This window comes from Acanthaster planci, linkage group LG01, assembly GCF_054643075.1.
Source record: "Acanthaster planci isolate LZ-2023a linkage group LG01, COTS_SCS, whole genome shotgun sequence".
NCBI lineage: Eukaryota > Metazoa > Echinodermata > Asteroidea > Valvatida > Acanthasteridae > Acanthaster > Acanthaster planci.
Genome location: NC_141777.1, coordinates 12,054,416 through 12,081,185, shown reverse-complemented (window position 1 = coordinate 12,081,185; position 26,770 = coordinate 12,054,416). Strand labels below are relative to the sequence as shown.

Below are 26,770 nucleotides of genomic sequence, written 5' to 3'. Positions count from 1 at the left end.
CCAAATTTACGGTAGAATGCCAAAAAGTAACAGTTGTTTATAACCAACAAAATGTTACCTCCACTTAAGCTTATACTGCTGACGCCACCTTTAATCCGGTATAGGGAGAATAGGGTTCATTCAAATAATTTGTTGAAAGAAAGGGGGTGCTTTACAATCATTTATAAGCACCTAATCAGTTTCCCTATATAAGTTCATAATATATGTTCAACAAGCCGTATCCTCTTTGAGTGAGGCCTGTTCACCACTTCCCAGGTTGTATCGTGTTACTGGAGTATGATCCCTGGCTACAAAGAGTTTCAGGTTTAATGGCTCCTGACTAGCAGCCCCCGAACAGAGATATTGGCAATTGGGAAGAGCCACCAACATAGGGCTGGATAGCTCAGTTGGTAGAGCACTGGTACGGTATTCCAGAGGCCGCAGGTTCAAATCCTGCTCCAGTTAATTTCTTTGTTAATCTTCATTATCATTTATAAGCCCCTAGTCAGTTTCCATATATAGTTTCTTCCATAACGTATGTTAAAAAAGCCGTATAATCAAATAATTTATTTCAAATCAGCTGTCACTGTTCTCTTTAACGACACAGATCATAAATAACTGAAAACTTACAGGTACTTCAGAGAGGAGAGTCCACTGAAGGAATTTGACTCAATGGAGATGTTGTGAGCATTCGTCTTGAACCTAAAAAATTATGGAAGAACTGTAGCATTACTCACATTGTGTGTGCTGAGGAAATAAGACGTCCTGGATGGGTTTAACACCAGCCCCTAATCGAATGCCTTAGTTTGATGGTTTTAACTAGGCCAACAACTTTTGTTCTCCTTTAAGACTAACAGGAGAGAAAATTGTACGGCAATCCTTCCGAACGATGATTAATCATATCACCAACTGAAACAGAATCAAATAGCTTTTGAAATAAAGGTAATTGCCCAGTCAAATGATACACACAATATACGCGGAACGGGCAAAATCTCAGACAAAAACTTGATTTACGGAATTCTTAAGGGTTGTCGGAGGGGAGTGTCTTACTCAAAACGGCGATAAGCAAATTCTTGTCCTGGTGTCTTTTTCGACGCAGGGTAATAACCTGGTTCTTTTAACAACGTGTTTCATGGTCACTGATGTCATCATTGCGTAATCCCGGAATCTATTGTTAGTTCTAATATTTTTCCCAGTAAAAATTAAAATTGGTTTAATCAAAATGCCATTAAGCTCTGGTCTTCGCAGAACTTAAGATTATTTCCTCCTTTGGATTGCTCAAGAAGAAATCTCGCAAAACCTTGCAAATTAATGAAATCCAAATAGATAGTCCAAACAAATTGCTTTATTTTCAATTTCTTTCTTTTTCAATCATAAAAAATTCTTTCCTTTCAATAACAGTAGCTCAGCACAGTTTTATGACGAAAGACGATGCTTATTAAAATAGTGCGTTTGCGATGGTTACGTTACCCATTGGGATGTTGCTCAATATGAGAAAAACCTGGAGCCACACGACACTTACAGACTTAGAAGACTGGAGAGTCCCTTAGAGTCATTTGATTCAATGGAGTCGATGCTAACAGTATCAATGGTCCTGGAAAAGACGAAAGCAATAACTTTATTGAAACACACTGGAAAGGTCATGACGGTATTTCGAGGGAAGGTAATTAGGTTTAGAATCCTTTACAGGATAATGAAACCTTTTCCAAAAAAACCCTGTATTTTTAGCATGATTATTAAAAGTTAAGAAGATAGCAGTCAGAGAACAGCGTTTGCGCGCAGGCAAACATCCATTCTTAGCACTCAGGCATAAAAGGTCAATTTGATTCAAGTTATAAAATCAAATTTTGTGGCACTTAGTTACGTGACGTGAGTCTTATGTGACTGAGCATGATGTTTAATATTTGTTGAACATCTCTTTTTCTTCTGCAGTTACGTAATAGGGGCACACGGATTCAAAGAGTAATGTGTTACAGTTGGAAGTTGGGAGAAATGTTTAGATGATGTAATCAGGGGTCCTTGGGCATGATCTTAAACGGTTCATAATTTTTTAGTGACTAAAAACTTTGAGTTTGATTGGGTTTTCTTTTGAAGTAAAGGTAGACAAACGGTGATGAAGTCTTGATGAAAACTGACGTTACGTCATTATCATATAACGACGCGTGGCTTTATCTTAACGGTGCATGGCGACTCTTTAACCAGAGAACTGTCGGTTTAAATGGGTTCACGTATATAATCTTGCAAGTAAAATCCACAGAGATGTTGCTCAAGACATTGCATTTATGCTGAAAAATGACGTGAACTCGCGAAGTTCTTAAGTCGTTTTCATTTTACAAGGATCAGGGCAACTTTATTGATAGGGCACCTCATGTTGTTGATTCATACAAGTTGTGGCATACATCAAGTTTACGGTGTTCTCTGTGACAACAAAGCTGGTACCCAAAACTCCCGACTCGAGCACTTTCCCTGGACATTGGTATTAAATTACATGGCTTGTCATAGAAAAACAGCTTGCAGTGCTCTCTGTGACAACGCAAATGAGGAATTACAGAAAACTTACAGTGTTTTGAGACTGTAGAGCCCACTGAAGGCATTCGATTCTAAGGTGCCAATGCTTACACTTTTCATTCTCCTGGCAAATGAAAGGAAGTACAAAAATGATATATTTAAAATTGGAAAGAAAGAATCATTTTATAAATTGATCAAATACTTAATTAACATTTAATCAAGTAATATAGCCGGTGGTACCTATGCTACAAATAATGTTCATTCGATGTTGAGTTCACTGAAAAACACTGGTGCCCAATCAATGCGCTGCACCAACATTTGAATGTTTATTGGGAATTGATACTGCTGACGTTTTTTATATGAATTTTGCAAAGTCACTTTCAGGTGTTTTTGAGGGATGTAACTGATAACATTTATAATGATTCGCTTTAAAAGCCGTCAAAACAAAGCTTTTCCCGTGTCTTGCATGAAAAATCCCACACAGACCACGAGGTACCCTTTGCCCCAAGTCTGCAAAGCAAGAGGTCCAGAATGATAAAGTTCGGCTTGAATTGGTGATAAAGTGAGGACATGATGTAATGATGTCCATTTTCCAGGAAATTACATTTACTGACTGACCACTTAGCGACCTTTGCCCCCTGTTCTGGCTTCAAAACATATTTTCTATTACCTCCTTGATTCAGGTTGGATTGTTTGCTTATACCAGGGATATACATGTAGGTTCCCTATGCGGTTCCTAAGCCGCCAACCTCTTCCATAGTACATTGACCAATTGGGGAATACGAGGATTCATCCAGCTAGTTCAAAGAAACAGCACAACCCCAACCAGCCGGAGTTTTGAGGCTTAATCAATGGAGAAAAATGTTGCTGGCAAGGTCGGAATTAAAGAACTAAAAACAAACACGCACCAAACGCACTCAGGATAGGGCCCCACCAGCAGCGGTCGTACGTCAGTCCTGATTTCGCTAATAGGACGATACAACCCTGCAAAACTCCTGTCGGCACGCTATCATCTTACGAAGTCCTGGCAACCCACGCGCGCAGCCAGCACCAGGAACTAAGATAATGCGCTCTTCTGATTAGTTGCCGTGCATGTTTAATGCACGATTTCCACGGGCATGAATTATTAATAGCCCAGACTTAACACAAGTCTACACAGTTACCCTGTTTTGCCACAATATTTCCGCATATGAAGTGGCAAATCTCCACCTATAAGTTATTACCAAACCTTCGACTAAAGAGCTTATGTCTTAATTAACAAATAGAAGGGAATGTGATTGCCTATATGACATTTGTGGACACCATGACCCCAATCCCTAAGAAATCAACACATTCGCTGTAGAAACGCATGGAAATGTTCAATTTCTCCAAACTGACACATTCGCTGTAGAAACCCGTGGGGATGTCCAATATCTCCAAACTGAGATATTTGCTGCAGAAACTGATGGGAATGTTCAATCTCTCCTTAACCGGGACACGCGCTGCAGAAATCCATCCATGTTCAATTTCTCCAAACCGAGACACTCGCTGCAGAAACCAAAGGGAATGTTCAATCTCTCTAACCTAGACAATAGCTGTAGAAACCCTCGAGAATGCTCATTCTCCAATATCCCATATCCAACTGAACTTACTGTAATACCCATGTAGTATGTTGAGGGGGCTCCGCGTAGAGCCGGGGTATCAATTGTCTCTTGACAGACAAACAGATGCCCTGAGACACGCCTGTCTGATTTTGATGATTTTGGCATTTATTCCAGCTCTCCCAACATTTGAGTAGACTTCCAGTCAGTCACAGCAGGTACAGGTAATAAATGATGTGAAAGTGACGAGTGTCCCCCCTGATTCAAGAATTATCCCCTGGCAAACATATAGTGGTGAGTCTCCCCTCGTGACACTCAGGGCGCCATGTCGTTTCGAGTGTTCGCAACACGTAACAACAACCCAACTCCCCAAAACGACAACTTTTTAGTACGTCCCAACGGAAGACGCCAATTCTATTGTTCTCCCTGACCCGAGGTCACATACCGTCTTCCCAGATACAAGGTCTATTTTTAGAACATACAGCACTCTCGTGATATAAATACAATTTACCAACGAGTTCAATAGTCAAATGTGTACGTGCTTAATACTGAAACTTATTTGTTGCTGAAACCCTTCCGCTACATCCTCCCCTACTCTAACGATCTGCGCCTGAAGATTGCAGGGATTACTAATCAATACAAATTATGATTTTTTAACAATTTCAGTTAAATAAACAGCAGAACAGCCCATGTAACACAATATGTCCATTTGTACAATGATAACTCTTGCTACTCTTAGCAAAGCAGAATACTGACATACATCAAGTTAGAAAGTAGACCCATTTTTGGTCAATTTACAAAACTCGAAATTCAAAAAACTTAACAAGCCGGCTGAGTGTCTTCTCGTAATGCATCATACCCAACTGGTTTAAGTGTACCCCGTCAAGGATAAAGCTAGGATTTCTCAGGGACCTGTGTCGCTACAGCCACCATCTATCATCTGTGAATGTTGAACACTCTAGCAACTCATTGAAACATTTTACTCTTTCATTGAACTCTTCTAATGAAACTTGGTAACTTCTCATGCCACTTGTTCGTTGTAAAACGGGTAAGAATACAACAACCTCTGGCGTAATACCCCAACTTGAAAACTCTTTAACTAATTTACACAGAGAGACATGTACCGCCTGCGGACTATTCTCCCTAGAACACAGATCATTGGTTCCCAGATCAAGAATAAGCACCTTAGGTGAAGCCTCCCTAAGTTGATTCAAATATCGCTGAGGGTCTCTTAGCACACGGCCAATTGTGAGACCACCCTCCCCAAGACACTTTATCGAATAAGTACCTCTCGACAACTCAATATCAAAATATCCACGCTGGTGGTGAAGGCGTTTAACAAAACTATGTCCGAACAATACAAACATGTGAACTACTTCCATTGGTAGTGGGACTCACCAACACACATTGCCTGCTTGATTACACCTAATGATTAACCACAAACCTGACTACGGTGGCTATAGACACTGCGCTGCTATCCAGTTGGGGCGCCCGCAAGGAAGCTGGATACCCCAGTCCTTTCCAACAGTCGGCCTTTAAACCAACCTTCAGCCATACACAGGGCACTACCAACCAACCCTTGGTATTAACTACTCAGCGCACCGCTGACCTTGGCAAATGAAATGGGTTCTTATGCTTCCCACGGGCACTCCGCTTGGATATTCAAAGAGGCTTTACATCCCTACTAGACGCCGTGGCTGGCTCCCCTACTTTCTGTTGGTCAACCAGCTTCGCACCCGAACTCGGAGTCTGCTCTGCAGCATTACCACTGGTTTCAATAAAACCCCAATCAGAGTCATCTGACTCAGTTTCACTGCTACTGCTTGACTCCACAAATTCTGGCGGACAAACCCGTAACAACCTTCTGTGAACACTCTTTTGTTCCCCTCCCAATAATGGTCGGATGTGATACACATCACCATGGTCATTAACTCCAACAACTACATAGGGTGTGCTCTCACATGCATTTGCCAATTTGTGTCGCCCCCAAAATGCACATTTCTTCAACAACACTTGTGTACCAGTTCCAATAGGTTTTGCAGTAGCTTTCACATCGTAAGCAGCCTTGTTACGGTTACAAACCTTAGCTACCCTATCACTGACTAGTTCGTTAGCTCTATCAATTAACTGGGACTGCTCTTTTACAAAGTCTTGGCCCCAATCACTGTAATTTTTCCCAAGAAGCTGATCTAAAGTAACAGTTGGTTCTCTCCCAAACATGAGAGTATACGGTGCCTCCCCAGTCACACAATGTGGCGTGGCATTATATACAAACACTAAATGAGCCAAGAACTCAGGCCACTTGCGTCTATGCCGTACAAAGCACAAAGTTCCCGGATTACTTCCCCTTCGAAATTCCTTCCCTGATCGCTATGTATTCTACTAGGGATCCCGAAACGAGTGAACCAATGCTGTATAAGAGCTTTGGCTACCGTAACAGCAAGTTGATCTTTGCAAGGTACCGCCTGCACAAATCTGGTATAAACATCTGTAATGACAAAAACATCTTCATAACCACCCTTTGCTTTGTCAAGCTTCACAAAGTCAATCGCCACAACCTCGAGCGGTCTAAACGCAAGTAAGAAACGCATAGGCGTGCTGGGTTTAGGTTCCATGGCCTTCGCGGTTATACACTGCCTACACTGACTAATATAACGGCGTACCATGGTAGCCATGTAGGGCCAATAGACTCGCCTCCTTAAGAGTGAGCAAGTCCTGGTAACACCCTGATGTTCCCATCCATCATGACCACCCTGCATCACCCGAGGGATGAGACATTTCGGCAGTAAAATCTGAAACAACTCTCCATGCAATGGATCGTTGACCTGACGGCAGAGAACCCCGTCACGCTCAACAAAACGCGGCCACTGCCACACCCACGCTTTCAACTCGGGTGACTCAAAACCCAAATCCGCCACTGGCCCCCCTGGACGCCAACCTGCCTCCCAACGCCCCCAAACAATTCCTAACTCCGGATCGTCCTTTTGTAAGGCCGACAACTGGTCTGAAGTCCATGATGGAAACACACTCGGCGGGTTTCCGCTTGGAGAGTGATCCTGCACATTTGACTCACGAACGGCAGCCCGTGAGACATCTACCCGAAGTGGAACTGAAGTGGAGTGTACCTTTGACTGGAACACCTGTTCAACCTCACTGGCTGAACAATAACAATGGCCAGGATACCGGCTAAGAGCATCTACACACTTATTACTAACCCCTGACCTGAACTGAACGCCAAAGTTAAATGCAGCAAGTTGAGCAACCCATCTCATACGCCCCTAACTTTGCAGTTTCTAGATGTGCAAGAGGGTTATGATCTCTCAACACTGTAAATCTCGCCCCCACAAGGTAATCACGAAGTTTATCGACAATCGCCCACTTTAACGCTAACAACTCTAGTTTAAACAAACTATAGTCGGGATAATAACGCTCAGCACCCCTAAGCCCCCTGCTAGCGTAAGCAACTGGATGTCGCCTCCCTTGCTCATCTTCTTGGGCGAGGCATGCCCCTAAGCCTTTCAATGAGGCATCGACCTCCAGCACAAACGGCTTAGTGAAATCTGGGTACTTAAGCACCGGAGCCTCCGTGAGCACCTGTTTCAACCTACAGAATGCCTCATCGGCCTCCACTGTCCACTCAAACTTCTTTTGATTCACAAATGGCTTCCCTTGACCAATGAGGGAAATAACTCATGGAGAGGTGCTGCAATCTTAGAAAACCCGGCAATAAACCTCCTATAATATCCTGCCAAACCTAAGAACGACCTCAGCTCCCCAGATCTTGTGGAAACCGGCCAGTCTTTGACCCTTTGGACCTTGTCGGCATCGACAGAAATGCCTTCAGAACTCACAACATGTCCTAAGTAAGTTACTTGTGAGTGGAAGAAATGACACTTCCCCCCTTTTACCTTCAATCCAAAGTCAGTAATCCTGGTGAACACTTTACCTAGCCTACTAATGTGCTCCTCTACATCGCCAGAAAACACAAGGATATCGTCCAGATATATAAGAAGCTCGGTGAGGTTCATATCACCTAAACACATTTCCTTTGTGCGTTGAAAAGTGCCCGGTGCATTTACAAGCCCGAAAGGCATCCGGGTGTACTCGAATAACCCAAAAGGAACACGAAAAGCAGTCTTTGGAATGGACTCCTTATCCATTACAACCTGATGATACCTGTGCGCAAGATCGAGAGATGAAAAGTAGCGCGCACCACGCAGAGCCTCCAACAATTCATCGATACGCGGCAGCGGGAACGCGTCGCGTACCGTCTTCGCGTTTAGCCTCCGATAATCAACACATATGCGAACAGCACCATCCCGTTTCTTAACGAGAACAATGGGACTCGCATATGGACTGCCACTCCTCTGGATGATACCTTGCTCCAAAAACCTCTGAAGTAACTCCTTAACTTCTCCAATATACTGTGGAGGTATCCTGCGATACGGTTGACTCACTGGCACCTCATCAACAGTGTGTATCTTGTGTGGAACTTTGTCACATGTACCCAAGTCAAGTGAATCCTTAGAAAATACAGCATCGTGTTTCTGAATCAAATGTACAACACGATCTAGCTCTTCACTACTCAAATCACATGAACCTAAGTCCACTCCTGGTGGTAACTGATAATAACTTCCATCCTTATATACATGTATCTCAGACTTATGTGGTTCATCTCTCCCCAATACTGAATCTGACTCTAGAGGACTCTGCTCCTCCGGACCCGTGTCGTAATAACTATCACCTGACAGGGTCATTATCCTATTGACAGAAACGTTCACTTGACTACCCTCCAAATCACAATCAACCTGAACGGCTGGGGAAACCTCACTGAGGAATGCTACCTGAGAATGTGGGGGAATAGCTAACATTTGTGCATCCATATTAGCTACAAGAACATTTACCTTGTTCCCACGCACAACTTCACATGCATCATAGACCCTTAAGCCACTGCTTAACCCTGGATTCAACTGAGCTGATGCTGTTCCCCCTCCCAAAATTCTATCCCGAATTCCCTCTAGCACCACAGTCTTCCCTTCCCACACATTTGAAGGTACACGCACATTACACTTTACGGAACGCACTTCCCTTGGGGGAATAAATGTCGTACAACGCCCCGTACGGACAACTACAGGCTTCTTTTGCTCTACCGAAACCCTACCCCGCTCCCTTTTAGTCAGATTATACCACTGTAATGTCACATTCCATGCTTCTGCATCTCGGTATGAGGGATCTACCACCATGTTTCTTAACTGGTGCAAAACATTGCAACCCAAAAGAACGGGGCCACGCCCACTCCCCAAACCAACCTCGGGGCTGTCTTTTACTACAAGGAAATGTGCCTCAACCGTCTGGTTGAAAACCCTCAGGGGAATCTGGACATATCCTTCAACTGGTACCCCACAAGGTCCTATGCCAAACACGCGTAAATAGGTACCCACGGGCTCCACTCCGGTCACATGTGCGGCCAATTTACTCCTATAAAATGCTGCACTTATAAGGGAGGTTTCCGCCCCAGTGTCAAGATCAACGCTAACTGGGACACCTACCAATTCTACCTGCGCCCTTGGACTGGCGCGTACCAGTTTATCAAGGACTTCATCTGCTGACCTAACATTGGAACCAATTCCCTTATCAGTCTGATGTTTGGGCGGGGCCTCTTTCTCAAATCCCTCAACCACTTGGCCCACAGTGGTGAGGGGAGTCAGTTTAACTCTCCCCTACTTTGTGGCTGCACACCCCCTGACTGAACAGTAACCGGGTTTGTAGCCTTAGGGCTTGGCGTGCCACTATTACTAGTGCTTGCACTCCTGTCTCGGTTTGGACAACTACTCTTAAAATGGCCTGGTTGCTTGCACGAGAAACAAACTAGTTGTTTCCTCCCAAAAGGTTTCACAACTTCACCCTTGTCTACAACCTTAGACTCCTGACTACGAAGCAAATGCTTCATAAGATCAAGTACTTGATCCTGTTGCTTCTGCAACTGGGCCTGCTGTTCCTGCAGGCACTTAATAATCTGATGCTGCTGTTGCAACATCTGTTGCAACTCTGTACTATGCTTGGGATCCTTGCTTCCCATTGCACTATTAACAAACACATCAGATCTCTGATCATGTGTTTCCTCATCGCAATCTGCGACGACTTGCCTTGTCTGAGCACGCTTTGCCTTTGGAGCTCCCTCAGGGTCACGAAAAATCTCCAGCGCAGCATCACGCAATTCAGGAAATGTTTGTTCAGACTTGGACAACTCTAATCTCCTTAACTCAAGTCTGACACCCTGACTCTTAGCCCCCGCCACAAATTGTCCTATTAGAACTTTGTCGCGGAGACCTTGCAACGAAACCTTCTCACTGTCAGAGGCAACTTCCAGTATCCGATCATACATTCTGATCAGAACCATGGAAAAATCCATAAGCGTTTCATCTTCTAATTGTACACGCTCATACAATGCCTTATGCAATGACTGAACCGTTTCCCAGACCCCAAAGTGCTTATGAAGAAGTTTCTTGAGAGACTCAAAATTTAACCCTGCCTCTCCATGGCATTTGATCTCATCACGCGCCGTACTCTTCAGATGGTTCAACACAATTTGCGCTTTTTCCGAACCAGGTGTCTTGCACTGTTGACAATATATTTCAACTTCCTCGAGCCATTCTTTGACTTTCGGATCCCCTGGTTTTACTGGCCTACCGGAAAAACATGACAACTGAACTGGCCTCTGTACAGTGGGTCGGCTCTGCTTCAAAGCATCCGTTAGCCCTTTAACGAACTGCTCGACCAGAGCATACTCCGAGGTCGCCATTACACCACCATACAACAAGTACACTAACGTTACTCAGTAACTTTACAAAATTACAAAACCAAATCACAATTACAACTGCAATTAATAGGTCAACAAGTTTTACCTGCAACTGACTGGAATCCCACTTATAATGTACAGCAATTGGGCAACAACCCGCTACATGAACCAAACTTCAAGCAATTTACTACTACTTAAGTCCAGTCCAGTCCACTTGGTCTTGGAGATGGACAGCTTCCTGGCGGTAGAAACCCTCGACGAACTCTGTCCTCCGTTGCCGCACACCGGACCGCTCCGCCTCCTTGGCCCCGCACGCCGACAGGCACAGCACGCTCTACGCCGGTCCAGCTCACAAACCTCCACCTGGCTCAGCATACCCGCGACGGCCAGGCCAACGCACGCCGCCTGGCTGTTGGTTGGCAACCCCGTACACCGCCGCAGTACCTCGGCGTAGCACACTACCGCACAGCTTGAAGTCTCCCGGCTCGCAATTGGAAAATCACCAGTCAAAATCAACAGCACCAGCGTCCAAACTGCATCAACACCACCCCATCCGTGTTACCAAAAACTGTAGTATGTTGAGGGGGCTCAGCGTAGAGCCGGGGTACCAATTGTCTCTTGACAGACAAACAGATGCCCTGAGACACGGCTGTCTGATTTTGAATATTCTGGCATTTATTCCAGCTCTCCCAAAATTTGAGTTGACTTCCAGTCAGTCACAGCAGGTACAGGTAATAAATGATGTGAAAGTGACGAGTGTCCCCCCTGATTCAAGAATTATCCCCTGGCAAACATTTAGTGGTGAGTCTCCCCTCGTGACACTCAGGGCGCCATGTCGTTTCGAGTGTTCGCAACACGTAACAACAACCCAACTCCCATCCCCAAAACGAAACCTTTTTACGTACGTCCCAACGGAAGACCCCAATTCTATTGTTCTCCCTGACCCGAGGTCACATACCGTCTTCCCAGATACAAGGTCTATTTTTAGAACATACATACAGATACCAGGTACTCAATTTCGAACAACGGAGCGCCCTCTCGTGATATAAATACAATTTACCATCAAGTTCAATAGTCAAATGTGTACGTGCTTAATACTGAAACTTATTTGTTGCTGAAACCCTTCTGCTACATCCACTAGACATGTATATTGAAAGGAATAGCCCTTGGCCAATTTGGAAGCATTTCCTATCTTTTCCTAGCATTTTCCTATCCTCTCCGTCTTTGTTCACGGGCTTTCTTTGATGTCCCAAAGATCGTGAGCGTTGCGCCTGGCTTCAGCAATCGTGCAAATCTGACCCCAAACGAGTTATAGATATTCGGGAGAAAACACTGTGGCTCGAAATGTAGACTGAACAGTTTGGAGCTTGCTGTCAGTCACTCCCAATCGCCAATTTAGCCTAAATTTCGCTTTTAGTTGGAAAGTAAGGCAGGCTTGTCTCATCTTTATAGGTGTTGCCCCAGGCTGCGCCAGCAGATCTGGTCGGCGTGATCTCTTAATTCACCAAAAAGCTAGAAGGAATGCTCTAAACTGGACCCATGGCAAGCATTGACTCGCTCGCGGCACACAACTATGTCTTCTTAAATGAGCGTCACAGATATGCAAATTGTCTATGTTAGGCCTAATGTGATACCTCTCCGTGGACCGTTTGTTAAAAAACTTTACATTTTGCCCTCCCATTTATTCATCAAAAGCAGCAACTTTGACATACTGGATATCGTTTAAAACGGAAATTTTTCGATTTTAAATAAAAAAAAAATACTTTTCATGGGCCCTTTGAAACGTATCCTCTCAAGGAGATGTTGTTTCCCGATGACGGCTTATAGAATCCGGGCATAACTGAAGAAAAGCATGAGACTAAATGCCGTAGAATCACTTTTGTGACAGTCTTAGTTTGACGCGTCATGATATCCTGCTTTTGTAATGAAACTGATTATTTTCTCCATCTTCCCTGCGTTTGTTCACCTATTTCACGCAAAGTGGCGGATTCAATACCATGGAGTTTTTAAAATTTATTTTGGACCAGACACGTGAGCGCAAAACGGTAAGAAAATATTTGTACTTGGCCAGAAGATTTTGGTTTCTAAAAGCCTGCCGTCAAAAATCAAGGACACAGCAAATTTAGAAATGCAGCAGTTTTTCATCAGCGTTACATGTATACAGCCACGACACTTGCATGATTGTATACTCCTCACTGCCGGGTTCAATTCGCTCAGAGTTCGAACAACTGACGCTAATATTCTGTTATAATTAGCAAGTCAAATCAGCATGAGGAAGCCGCTCCAGACATTTTACCAAATGACCGTTCGTCACCGGCAGGTAACGTTTAACCAAATTCTGTGTAAACCCTACACGAGGCTTGGTCTATGGTCTTGGTCTTGGTCTATGGAACTGACCAAGTTTTGCTGACAAGAAGAAGAAACACTCAGCTGACATAACAAGTGGATGAAATAGTGAACAGTGGTTCATGATACGGATGCATATATCTTAATGCATTTCACTACAGGCGTATTTGCGTGAACCTTTCAGGGCACATGTTCTGTTTTTTTGCAAAACAAAACACAGGTGCCTTGATTAAACGGGCCACCCCCTTTTCAAAGAGAGGGGAAAGATGCATGCTCAATCAACTGGATTTGCGAGTGTATTTGAGAAATTAATCGTTGGAGGGACGAAACACTGTAACGTTTATGTCGACAAAAATTTCCTATCGATATTGGTATTGACTTCAATTCAGAGATGCCCCACACGAAACAATGCAGATGTTATTAACAACATTGCATGTAGTGGTGACAAAATTACATGATCTTAAGAACTTTCGTTTTTTGGAATTCCACCTTGTAAACGGCTATATTCAGCTTTCTGAACGTGGAGCCTCATGCTTATTCTTTGTGACTACATTTAGCACCGAGAAATTCCTATGAGAGCTGGTGTTCGGATTTCATTGTTTTCTATAATAGCACAAATCAATGATCACAGTAAACTTACAATCTACAAAACGAGGAGAGCCCACTGGACGCATTAGATTTAATGTTACCGATGTTCACGGCTGTCAGGTTCCTGTCAAACAAAAAGAGTGTTACACAATCGAGAAATCAGTGAAAAGATGTAACGTATATTTTAATTAAAGATCACATTGCGGGGGACAGCCAACTAATAGTTAAGAAAAGCAAAAACATCTCTGATCCGTGTTGCATTATATCAAAAGCGTAGATAAGGAATATAAGGGCATCCAGTCCGCTCAACGAAACAAGGCCTGTAGCCGTTGCGTACTCAACTTACAGATAAACCGAACAAAATCAAACAACAGACAAATCAAAATATAAGAATGAATCAAGTAAAATCCACTACGTGGCAGACATGGGAGCTTATAGATTTGTCCCAGATAGTAAAATCGGCAGCCAAACGAAACTAAACAAATCGCCATTTGACTAGCGTTGATGTCCATACGTCGTTAGAGCAAAAACATCATAACTCCATTTTCTTCATGTGTAGTTTTCAAGATTCAACCAATGATTTCTGGCGTATTTCATTGATATATACTGATTGTAAGCCACAGAGAAGGCATTTTTTTTATCTTATCCCCTGAGATTTATCGTATTCAATGTAATCTATTACAGTGGGTTTGTGTCAGGTTATTTTGGAATCAAAATCTCACTTTTTTTATAAATTTTTTAAAATTTGTTATAAGGCTTTAAACATTCAGAAATCATTGATCACAAACTCTAAATTATTCTAAACAAAAACTAGCATGAAATTGTATGAACGTTTATGGCGTTGATTTATTCTTATTCTCATCATGTTCATGAAAACTTCTGCATCAGTCTCAATTCAAGGTAGCTTGATACATGAATACAGTCTATTTCTGTTCAGAAGTAACTCACCTTCCAGTTTATGCTAAAACGTTGTTATCTGGGCGAACTTAAAGCAAACTGCCATTTAAAGCCTTCTTTGTTCAAAACGTTGAATCTCAAAATTCGTCAGAGTTCATTTCTTTTGCAATGAGACAACTTAAAGAACGTTATTCGAAAGGCCCCTAAGTCAAGCCTAATGATCAAGATTAAATACTTGCTTAATATCGTTTATTTTTTACAATTGAAAAATGCTCAAGTGTAGAGAATATTATGAGAAAAAAACGCAAACTTTGCGGAAAATACAAGAATATTGAAGACAATGGCATTTACTTTTAAACGCTTTTAATAACAAGCTTTAGATGCAAGAGGGAAGTTCCATCTAACTGCGAGCTGATTAGGGGCTTCAATATTAATTGGTGATTTAACGAGAATAATCTCCTAAATTATTAGTAAAGAGGCATCGTGTTGTGTCTATGGGGCATACAATGTCGTATCTCAGCCTGCAGGTTATGATGTTTGACCGGATATACATAGCGCCGTTTATGCTAATTGTGGTTCCATTAAAAAACCTCATTCACTGAAACTCGATGAAGATACCAAAGCTCAGACAGAAAAAAAATGATTTTAAATATGTTATCTACCAGAAGTTACATTTCCCTGTATCGAGTAATTCAGCAAAACACAATTACTGTGAGGACAGAAACCATTTAATGTTTTTTATCAAAAGTACTCCAAACCGAGATGGGACTTTTGGCACTAAAAAACGATTGGCTTGCTGTGGAAAGAAGCACACACTTGTTTTCTCTCCGACATAAAATGACAAAATACATAAAATCTCGCAGAGAACTTACATTCTTTGGAGATGAGACAGCCCACTGAACGCGTTGGACTCAATGTTACCGATGGTAACGTTTGTCAGGTGCCTGTCAAATTAAGGGGTAACATCATTGAAAATTAGTAGAAAAAAAGTAATACCTGCAAAGTTGGTAAGAAAATTGATAATTTGCAGGCCATTTCCCGTAGAGAAATATTGCAGATAATTACGAGACTCATCCTCTTAGCAAAAATAGAGGGGAAATGAGCACCTTTAAACAAAATTTATGGAAAGAGAAAGACACTTCCATCTGCGATGGCACAACTTGGTATAGAAAGGCGCGTCGAAGGGCTGAGGCTCCAGGCTAAGTATCTTAAGACTGGGCTGGGCATCAGCAATTAAAAATATTCTTTTTGTATACGGGATGCATTGTCGGATCAGTTTCTAAATTTGTATGCCTTTTTTATTGTCTGTATCTAATCTAGAAATGCTCACAACTCCCTTCCGTTTTCAAAACACGAACAGTGATGAATTCCTCTTTGTTACTTCCCATTTACACGGGCCAGTATTATTGCACTTAGCTCCCTTTTGGTTCGAAGAAATAAAGTCACGATTGATACGCCAGGGTTTCCCAAAACGAGTTTCCTTGCGTAAAGATCTCGAAAGCACCAGGGAATGTAAATAACATTTCTAACAATATTAATATAGAAGTCATCAGTGACACCAAATGTATATGTTAACAGCAATTCCTTGTGACTTAAATGACATTTGGATTAGCAAAAAACACAGACGGATCTACAACGTATGAGTGCCAGGGAAGGGCAAGCCAAAGGCCTTTAATTGCTTCTGGAATAGGACGAGAACCAACATTACGTCTTAAAATAACGCACGGTAGGTTATCTTTACAAAGGGATGGACTTTGTTTAATATATAACAGAGAAATTTCCACGTGTGCTAAAAAAGCAGAACGTCACTCATGTGATGTTCTGATGTACACGTATGCGATGTAGATTACCTGTTCGTTTTCAACTTCATTCGTTAAAATCTGTCTGTGTGAGAGAGACGTCATCTCTAACAATGAAGTTGGAGTTAATTTCTGTTCTTGTTTTCAGTATTATATTGTTGCCTTTCACTGTGCTGTTTATGCCATAATATTTTGGGTTGTTTTCCAGGTTAACGGCCAACATTTGGTCGACATGGCCTGCTCATTAGCGCTTCGCACGGTGTGGTGTTAATCGCTGGGTGTGGGTATCAATAGTATCCGATGAGCATCTCCTGGATGATGGTGTTTCCCTAACTCATCTGGAGACGGTCAATCTCCTCTGCTTTGTTCAGCGACTTCGTGACATTTTAAGCTTCTCTGTTTACTCTGACATCATCCACTGTAGATCTAGGGTTGGAAAATGCGTCTAGGTTGGCAAATTCAGAAAGCCCTTTGTCGCTTTCTTGTAGCAATAAAGCGTGTCGATACAGCCAAATCTAAATCAAAGCCTGTTGAGCTCCTTTTGGGTCACAAATGAATAAAGGTAGGTCCCTTGTGCGGTTTTTCCAAACTTAAGCGCATATTTTTTGTCGCAGTTTCTGGATTTTTTTCCTTTCTTTCTTTTGGTCAATGACAACTGCAGGGTCTGCTTCTAGGACTTTCTTTATCATCCTCTTAGGGCCATCTGTTCCAGTCTCCAGCCAGGGGTGTCTGGAAAAGTGTCAAGGAGAGCTGCTTCGTCTAGACTGGTTCATAGACCACTTCAAAGTCGACATCTGTGTCATTTTTCCCACTTCTTGATTCAGATAGAGAGTTTGGCCGCTTTATCCCTAACACGGGTATCTGGGGTTTGTGACAAGTCAGTATTTGTAAGTCCAAGTCAAGTCACTTGTAAATTGTTGCAATGTAAACCAAGTCACAAGTCATTTGGTGCATTCACAATTCAAGTCGCAAATCAGTTTGGTCCATAAAAAAAAACAAGCCACATGTCTTTTCCTTCAACTAGGGCTACAAGGTAAGTTGCGTCTTATGATTTCCACGGGCATGAATTATTAATAGCCCAGACTTAACACAAGTCTACACAGTTACCCTGTTTTGCCACAATATTTCCGCATATGAAGTGGCAAATCTCCACCTGTAAATTATTACCAAACCTTCGACTAAAGAGCTTATGTCGTATTTAACATATAGAAGGGAATGTGATTGCCTATATGACATTTGTGGACACCATGACCCCAAACTCTATGAAATCAACACATTCGCTGTAGAAACCCGTGGGGATGTCCAATTTCTCCAAACCGAGATATTTGCTGTAGAAACTAATGAGAAGGTTCAATCTCTCTATAACTGGGACATGCGCTGCAGAAACCCATCCATGTTCAATTTCTCCAAACCGAGATATTTGCTGCAGAAACCAAAGGGAATGTTCAATCTCTCTAACCGAGACATTAGCTGTAGAAACGCACGGGAATGTTCAATCTCTCCTAATCGAGACATTCGATGTAGAAACCTACGAGAATGCTCATTCTCCAATATCCCATATCCAACTAGACTTACTGTAATACCCACTAGACATGTATAATGAAAGGAATAGCCCTTGGCAAATTTGGAAGCATTTCCTATCTTTTCCTAGCATTTTCCTATCCTCTCCGTCTTTGTTCACGGGCTTTCTTTGATGTCCCAAAGATCGTGAGTGTTGCGCCTGGCTTCAGCAATCGTCAAATCTGACCCAAAACGAGTTATAAATAATCGGGAGAAAACACCGTGGCTCGAAATGTAGACTGAACAGTTTGGAGCTCGCTGTCAGTCTTGACCATTTGGCCCTGGTCACCCTGACTTCCAATCGCCAATTTAGCCCATATTTCGCTTTTAGTTCGATAGTAAGGCAGGCTTGTCCCATATTTAAAGGTGTTGCCCCAGGCTGCGCCAGCAGATCTGGTCGGCGTGATCTCTTAATTCACCAAAAAGCTAGAAGGAATGTTCTAAACTGGACCCATTGCAAGCATCGACTCGCTCGCGGCACACAACTATGTTTTCTCAAATGAGCGTCACAGATATGCAAATTTTCTATGTTAATGTGATACCTCTCCGTGGACCGTGTGTTAAAAAACTGTACATTTTTTCCCTCCCATTCATTCATCAAAAGCAGCAACTTTTACATACTGGATATCGTTTAAAACGGAAATCTTTCGATTTTAAATATTAAAAACCACTTTTCATGGGCCCTTTGAAACGTATCCTCTCAAGGAGATGTTGTTTCCCGACGACGGCTTATAGAACCGGACATAATCGAAAAAAGCAAGAGACTAAATGCCGTAGAATCACTTTTGTGACAGTCTTAGTTTGACGCGTCATGATATCCTGCTTTTGTGATGAAACTGATGATTTTCTCCATCTTTCCTGCGTTTGTTCACTTATTTCACGCAAAGTGGCGGATTCAATAGCATGGAGTTTTCAAAATTTATTTAGGACCAGACACGTGAGCGCAAAACGGTAAGAAAATATTTGTACTTGGCAGAAGATCTTGGTTTCTGAAAGTCTGCCGTCAAAAATCAAGGACGCAGCAAATTTAGAAATGCAGCAGTTTTTCATCAGCGTTACATGTATACAGCCACGACACTCGCATGATTGTATACTCCTCACTGCCGGGTTCAATTCGCTCAGAGTTCGAACAACTGATGCTAATATTCTGTTACAAATTATGAAGCCAGGAGAGCCCACTGGACGCATTAGATTTAACGTCACCGATATTCACGGCTTCCAGGTTCCTGTCAAACAAAAAGAGTGTGACACAATCGAGAAATCAGTGAAAAGATGTAACGTATATTTTAATTAAAGATAACACTGCGGGGGACAGCCAACTAATAGTTAAGAAAAGCAAAAACATCTCTGATCCGTGTTGCGTTATATCAAAACCGTAGATAAGGAATATAAGGGCATCCAGTCCGCTCAACGAAACAAGGCCTGTAGCCGTTGCGTACTCAACTTACAGATAAACCGAACAAAATCAAACAACAGACAAATCAAAATATAAGAATGAATCAAGTAAAATCCACTACGTGGCAGACATGGGAGCTTATAGATTTGTCCCAGATAGTAAAATCGGCAGCCAAGCGAAACCAAACAAATCGCCGTGGGACTAGTGTTGATGTCGATACGTCGTTAGAGCAAAAACATCATAACTCCATTTTCTTCATGTGTGGTTTTCAAGATTCAACCAATGATTACTGGCGTATTTCATTGATATATACTGATTGCAAGCCACAGAGAAGGCATTTTTTTTTATCTTATTCCCTGAGATTTATCGCATTCAATGTAATCTATTACAGTGGGTCGGTGTCAGGCTATTTTGGAATCAAAATCTCACTTTTAATTTTTTATAAGGCTTTAAACATTCAAAAATCATTGATCACAAATTCTAAACTATTCTAAATAAAAACTGGCATGAATTTGTATGAACGTTTATTGCGTTGATTTATTCTTATTCTCATCATGTTCCCGAATTGAAAACTTCTGCATCAGTTTCAATTCAAGGTAGCCTGATACATGAATACAGTCTATTTCTGTTCAGAAGTAACTCGCCTTCCAGTTTGTGCTAAAACGTCGTTATCTGGGCGAACTTAAAGCAAACTGCCATTTAAAGCCTTCTTTGTTCAAAACGTTGAATCTCAAAATTCGTCAGAGTTCATTTCTTTTGCAATGAGACAACTTAAAGAACGTTATTCGAAATGCCCCTAAGTCAAGCCTAATGATCAAGATTAAATACTTGCCTAATATCGTTTATTTTTTACAGTTGAAAAATGTTCAAGTGTATAGAGAATTTTATGAGAAAAAAACGCAAACTTTGTGGAAAATACAAGAATATTGAACACAATGGCATTTGCTGTTAAACGCTTTTAAACAATAAGCTTTAGATGAGGGAAGTTCCATTTAACTTCGAGCTGATTAGGGGCTTCAATATTAATTGGTGATTTAACGAGAATAATCTCCTATGGGGCATACAATGTCGTATCTCAGCCTGCAGGTTATGATGTTTGACCGGAATATGCATAGTGCCGTTTATGCTAATTGTGGTTCCATTAAAAAACCTCATTCACTGAAACTCGATGAAGATACCAAAGCTCAGACAGAAAAAAATGATTTTAAATATGTCATCTACCACAAGTTACATTTCCCTGTATAGAGTAATTCAGCAAAACAGAATTACTGTGAGGGCAGAAACCATTTAATGCATTTTTTCAAAAGAACTCCAAACCGAGATAGGACTTTTTGCACTGAAAAAACGATTGGCTTGTTGTGGAAAGAAGCACACACTTGTCTTCTCTCCGACAAAAAGTGACAAAATACATAAATAAATCGCAGAGAACTTACATTTCTTGGAGAGAAGACAACCAACTGAACGCATTGGACTCAATGTTACCGATGTTAACGTTTAGCAGGAGCCTGTCAAATTAAGGGGTAACATCATTGACAATTAGTGAAAAAGGTATTACATGCAAAGTTGGAAAGAAAATTGATAATTTGTAGGCCATTTTTCCTAGAGAAATATTGCAGATAACTACGAAGCTCATCCTCTTGGGAAAAATAGAGCGGAAATGAGCACCTTTAAATAAAAATTATGGAAAGAGAAAGACACTTCCTTTGCGCTGTGATGGCACAACTTGGTATAGAAAGGCGCGTCGAAGGGCTGAGGCTCCAGGCTAAGTATCTTAAGACAGGGCTGGGCCTCAGCAATTAAACATATTTTTTTTTTGTATACGGGATGCATTGTCAGATCGGTTTTTAAATTTGTATGCCTTTTTTATTTGTCTGTATTTAATCTAGAAATGCTCACAACTCCCCTCCGTTTTCAAAACACAAACAGTGATGAATTCAACTTCGTTAATTCCAGTTTACATGGGCCAGTATTATTGCACTGGGCTCCCTTTTGGTTCGAAGAAATAGATTCACGATTGATATGCCAGAGTTTCCCAAAACAAGTTTCCTCGCGTAAAGAAACCCGTGGGGATGTCCAATTTCTCCAAACCGAGATATTTGCTGTAGAAACTAATGAGAAGGTTCAATCTCTCTATAACTGGGACTTGCGCTGCAGAAACCCATCCATGTTCAATTTCTCCAAACCGAGATATTTGCTGCAGAAACCAAAGGGAATGTTCAATCTCTCTAACCGAGACATTAGCTGTAGAAACGCACGGGAATGTTCAATCTCTCCTAATCGAGACATTCGCTGTAGAAACCTACTTGAATGCTCATTCTCCAATATCCCATATCCAACTAAACTTACTGTAATACCCACTAGACATGTATAATGAAAGGAATAGCCCTTGGCCAATTTGGAAGCAATTCCTATCTTTTCCTAGCATTTTCCCATCCTCTCCGTCTTTGTTCAAGGGCTTTCTTTGATGTCCCAAAGATCGTGGGCGTTGCACCTGGCTTCAGCAATCGTGCAAATCTGACCCCAAACGAGTTATAAATAATCGGGAGAAAACACCGTGGCTCGAAATGTAGACTGAACAGTTTGGAGCTCGCTGTCGGTCCTGACCATTTGGCCCTGGTCACCTTGACCTCCAATCGCCAATTTAGCCTAAATTTCGCTTTTAGTTGGAAATTAAGGCAGGCTTGTCTCATCTTTATAGGTGTTGCCCCAGGCTGCGCCAGCAGATCTGGTCGGCGTGATCTCTTAATTCACCAAAAAGCTAGAAGGAATGTTCTAAACTGGACCCATGGCAAGCATTGACTCGCTCGCGGCACACAACGATGTCTTCTCAAATGAGCGTCACAGATATGCAAATTGTCTATGTTAATGTGATACCTCTCCGTGGACCGTTTGTAAAAAAAAATTACTTTTTTCCCTCACGTTTATTCATCATAAGCAGCAACTTTGACATACTGGATATCGTTTAAAATGGAAATTTTCGATTTTAAATAATAAAAAACACTTTTCATGGGCCCTTTGAAACGTATCCTCTCAAGGAGATGCTGTTTCCCAACGACAGCTTATAGAATCCGGGCATAATTGAAGAAAAGCAAGAGGCTAAATGCCGTAGAATCACTTTTGCGACAGTCTTAGTTTGACGCGTCATGATATCCTGCTTTTGTGATGAAACTGATGATTTTCTCCATCTTTCCTGCGTTTGTTCACCTATTTCACGCAAAGTGGCGGATTCAATAGCATGGAGTTTTCAAAATTTATTTAGAACCAGACACATGAGCGCAAAACGGTAAGAAAATATTTGTACTTGGCAGAAGATCTTGGTTTCTGAAAGCCTGCCGTCAAAAGTCAAGGACGCAGCAAATTTGGAAATGCAGCAGTTTTGCATCAGCGTTACATGTATACAGCAACGACACTAGCATGATTGTATACTCCTCACTGCCGGGTTAAACTTGTTCAGAGTTCGACCAACTGACGCTAATATTCTGTTATAATTAGCAAGTCAAATCGGCATGAGGAAGCCGCTCCAGACATTTCACCAAATGACCGTTCGTCACCGGCCTGTACAATGCCAAAAAGTAACAGTTGTTTATAACCAACAAAATGCTACTTCCACTTTCGCTTATATTGCTGACGTCACCTTTAATCCGGTATAGGGAGAATAGGGCTCATTCAAATAATTTGTTGAAAGAGAGCGGTTGCTTTACAATCATTTATAAGCACCTAATCAGTTTTCCTATATAATTTCATATTATATGCTCAAAAAGCCGTATCCTCTTTGGGTGATCCCTGTTCACCACTTCCCAGGTTGTATCGTGTTACTGGAGTATGATCCCTGGCTACATGGAGTTTCAGGTTTAATGGCTTTAGACTAACAAACCCCGAATAGAGATATTGGCAATTGGGAAGAGCCAACAACCTGGGGCTGGATAGCTCAGTTGGTAGAGCACTGGTACGGTATTCCAGAGGCCGCAGGTTCAAATCCTGCTCCAGTTAATTTCATTTCTTTGTTCATCTTCATTATCATTTATAAACACTTAGGCAGTTTCCCTATATAGTTTCTTTCATAACGTATGTTCAAAAAGCCGTATAATCAAATAATTTATTTCAAATCAGCTGTCACTGTTCTCTTGAACGACACAGATCATAAATAACTGAAAACTTACAGGTACTTCAGAGAGGAGAGTCCACTGAAGGAATTTGACTCAATGGAGATGTTGTGAGCAGTCGTCTTGAACCTAAAAAATGATGGAAGAACTGTAGCATAACTCACATTGTGTGTGCTGAGGAAATAAGACGTCCTGAATGGGTTTAATACCAGCCCCTAATCGAATGCGTTAGTTTGATGGTTTTAACTAGGCCAACAATTTTTGTTCTCCTTTAATACTAACAGGAGAGAAAAATGTATGGCAATCCTTCCGAACGATGCTAAAACATATCACCAACCGAAACAGAATCAGGTTTTGAAATAAAGGTAATTGCCCAGTCAAATGATACACACAATATACGCGGGACGGGCAAAATCTCAGACAAAAACTTGATGTACGGAATTCTTAAGGGTTGTCGGAGGGGCGTGTCTTAGTCAAAACGGCGATAAGCAAATTCTTGTCCTGGTGTCTTTTTCGACGCAGGGTAATAACATGGTTCTTTGAACAACGTGTTTCATGGTCACTGATGTCATCTTTGCGTAATCCTGGAATCTATTGTAAGTTCTAATATTTTTCCCAGTAAAAATTGAAATTGGTTTAATCAAAATATCATTAAGCTCTGGTCTTCGCCGAACCTAAGATTATTACCTCCTTTGGATTGCTCGAGAAGAAATCTCGCAAAACCTTGCAATTAATGAAATCCAAATAGATAGTCCAAACAAATTTCTTTATTTTCAATTTCTTTCTTTTTCAATCACTGAAAATTCTTTCCTTTAATAACAGTAGCTCAGCACAGTTTTATGGGGAAAGACGATTCTTATTAAAATAGCGCGTTTGCGATGGTTACGTTACACATTGGGATGTTGCTCAATATGAGAAAAACCTGGAGCCACACGACACTTACAGGCTTAGAAGACTGGAGAGTCCCGTAGAGTCATTTGATTCAATGGAGTCGATGCTAACAGTATCAATGATCCTGCAAAAAGGGAAACCAATAACTTAATTGAAACACACTGAAAAGGTCATGACGGTATTTAAAATTCGAGGGAAGGTAATTAGTTTTATAGTCCTTTACAGGATAATGAAACCTTTTCCAAAAGAAATGCATTTAGCAGGCAGTCAAAGAACAGCGTTTGCGCCCAGGCAAACATCAATTCTTAGCACTCAGGTATAAAACGTCAATTTGTTTCAAGACGTAAAATCAAATTTTGTGGCACTTAGTTACGTGACATGATACTTGTGTGACTGAGCATGATGTTTAATATTTGTTGAACATCTCTTTTTCTTCTGCAGTTACGTAATAGGGGCACAGGGATTCAAAAAGTAATGCGTTACAGTAGGAAGTTGGGTGAAATGTCTGGATGATGTAATCAGGGGTCCTTGGGCGTGATCTTAAAAGGTATATAATTTTTTAGTGACTAAAAATTTTGAGTTTGATTGGGTTTTCTTTTAGAGTAAAGGTAGACAAACGGTGATGAGGTCTTGATGAAAACTGACGTTACGTCATTATCATATATGATAATGACGCGTGGCTTTATCTTAACGGTGCATGGCGACTCTTTAACCAGAGAACTGTCGGTTCGAATGGGTTCACGTTTAGAAAGTGGATAGACGGGAAGTGTTGTAGGTAAATATTAAAATGAAATTGTGATGACGTCAACATAATAAGGCTACGTCGGTTTAAAACTGCATATTTCAAGGACTTATAACTATTTATAGTCCGATCTGGTTCAGAATTTTTATGCTAATAGGCATCAAAGGTGTACTTTCAGGGTGTTATAAATTGACAACTAGCACAGGTATGCCATGATTAAATGGATCACTTCTTGTAAAATATGGAGGAATGACATAAAACCCATCTTCCAGATTTACTGCAATGTGTTAGTTTGTATGAAAAATAAACGTTCGAAGGACGGAACCACAGAGTTTGTTTGCTTTTTTGAAAAAGAATTTTTTGTAACACAATAATTATTAGTTTTGACTACCTAAAGACGTCAAGGAAGACGCCACGTACGTAATCTTGCAAGTAAAACCCACAGAGATGTCGCTCAAGACATTGCATTTATGCTGAAAAATGACGTGAACTGGCAACGTTTTTAAGTCTTTTTCCTTTTACAAGGATCAGGGCAACTTTATTGATAGGGCACCTCATGTTGTTAGTTCATACAAGTTGTGGCATACATCAGGTTTACGGTGTTCTCTGTGACAACAAAACTGGTACCCAAAACTCCCGACTGGAGCACTTTCCCTGGACATTGGTATTAAATTACATAGCTTGTCATGGAAAAACAGCTTGCAGCGCTCTCTGTGACAACGCAAATGAGGGATTACAGAAAACTTACAGTGTTTTGAGACTGTAGAGCCCACTGAAGGCATTCGATTCTAAGGTGCCGATGCTTACACTTTTCATTCTCCTGGCAAATGAAAGGAAGTACACAAATGATATATTTAAAATTGGAAAGAAAGAATCATTTTATAAATTGATCAAAGACTTAATTAACACTCAATCAAGTAATATAGCCCGTGGTACCTATGCCACCAATAGAAATTTGGTAAACATCGACCTCTGCCTACAAATAATGTTCATTCGATGTTGAGTTCACTGAAAAACACTGGTGCCCAATCAATGCCCTGCATCAACATTTGAATGTTTATTGGGAATTGATACTGCTGACGCTTTTTTACGTGAATTTTGCAAAGTCACTTTCAGGTGCTTTTGAGGGCTGTAACTGATAACATTTATAATGATTCGCTTTAAAAGCCATCAAAACAAAGCTTTTCCCGTGTCTTGCATGAAAATTCCCACACAGACCACGAGGTACCCTTTACCCCAAGTCTGCAAAGCAAGAGGTCCAGAATGATAAAGTTCGGCTTGAATTGGTGATAAAGTGAGGACATGATGTAATGATGTCCATTTTCCAGGAAATTACATTTACTGACTGACCACTTAGCGACCTTTGCCCCCTGTTCTGGCAGCAAAACATATTATCTATAACCTCCCTGATTCAGGTTTGATTGTTTGTTTATACCAGAGATATACATGTATGTCTGTTCCTAAGCCGCCAACCTCTTCCATAGTACATTGACCAACTGGGGAATACGAGGATTCATCCAACTAGTTCGAAGAAACAGCACAGCCCCGACCAGCCGGAGTTCTGAGGCTTAATCAGTGGAGA

General features: G+C 41.4%; 1 protein-coding gene and 2 non-coding genes across 3 annotated transcripts in view; 2 read left to right on the top strand and 1 right to left on the bottom strand.

The window, feature by feature from the left end:
* Nucleotides 1–26,770, bottom strand: part of LOC110990584 (uncharacterized) — a 53,044-nt gene that overhangs the window by 5,564 nt on the left and 20,710 nt on the right. Inside the window, exons 9-17 of the mRNA XM_087147805.1 lie at nucleotides 25,937–26,008; nucleotides 24,499–24,570; nucleotides 23,613–23,684; nucleotides 20,886–20,957; nucleotides 15,570–15,641; nucleotides 13,853–13,924; nucleotides 2,540–2,611; nucleotides 1,502–1,573; nucleotides 610–681 (exon numbers count right to left, since the gene is read on the bottom strand). Of these exons, the coding sequence (XP_087003931.1) occupies nucleotides 610–681; nucleotides 1,502–1,573; nucleotides 2,540–2,611; nucleotides 13,853–13,924; nucleotides 15,570–15,641; nucleotides 20,886–20,957; nucleotides 23,613–23,684; nucleotides 24,499–24,570; nucleotides 25,937–26,008 (648 nt within the window). The remainder of the gene's footprint in view (nucleotides 1–609; nucleotides 682–1,501; nucleotides 1,574–2,539; nucleotides 2,612–13,852; nucleotides 13,925–15,569; nucleotides 15,642–20,885; nucleotides 20,958–23,612; nucleotides 23,685–24,498; nucleotides 24,571–25,936; nucleotides 26,009–26,770) is intronic.
* On the top strand, nucleotides 372–444 carry Trnat-ggu (transfer RNA threonine (anticodon GGU)). The gene has a single exon. It is a non-coding gene; the product is annotated as a tRNA-Thr (tRNA).
* Trnat-ggu (transfer RNA threonine (anticodon GGU)) lies at nucleotides 23,370–23,442 on the top strand. The gene has a single exon. It is a non-coding gene; the product is annotated as a tRNA-Thr (tRNA).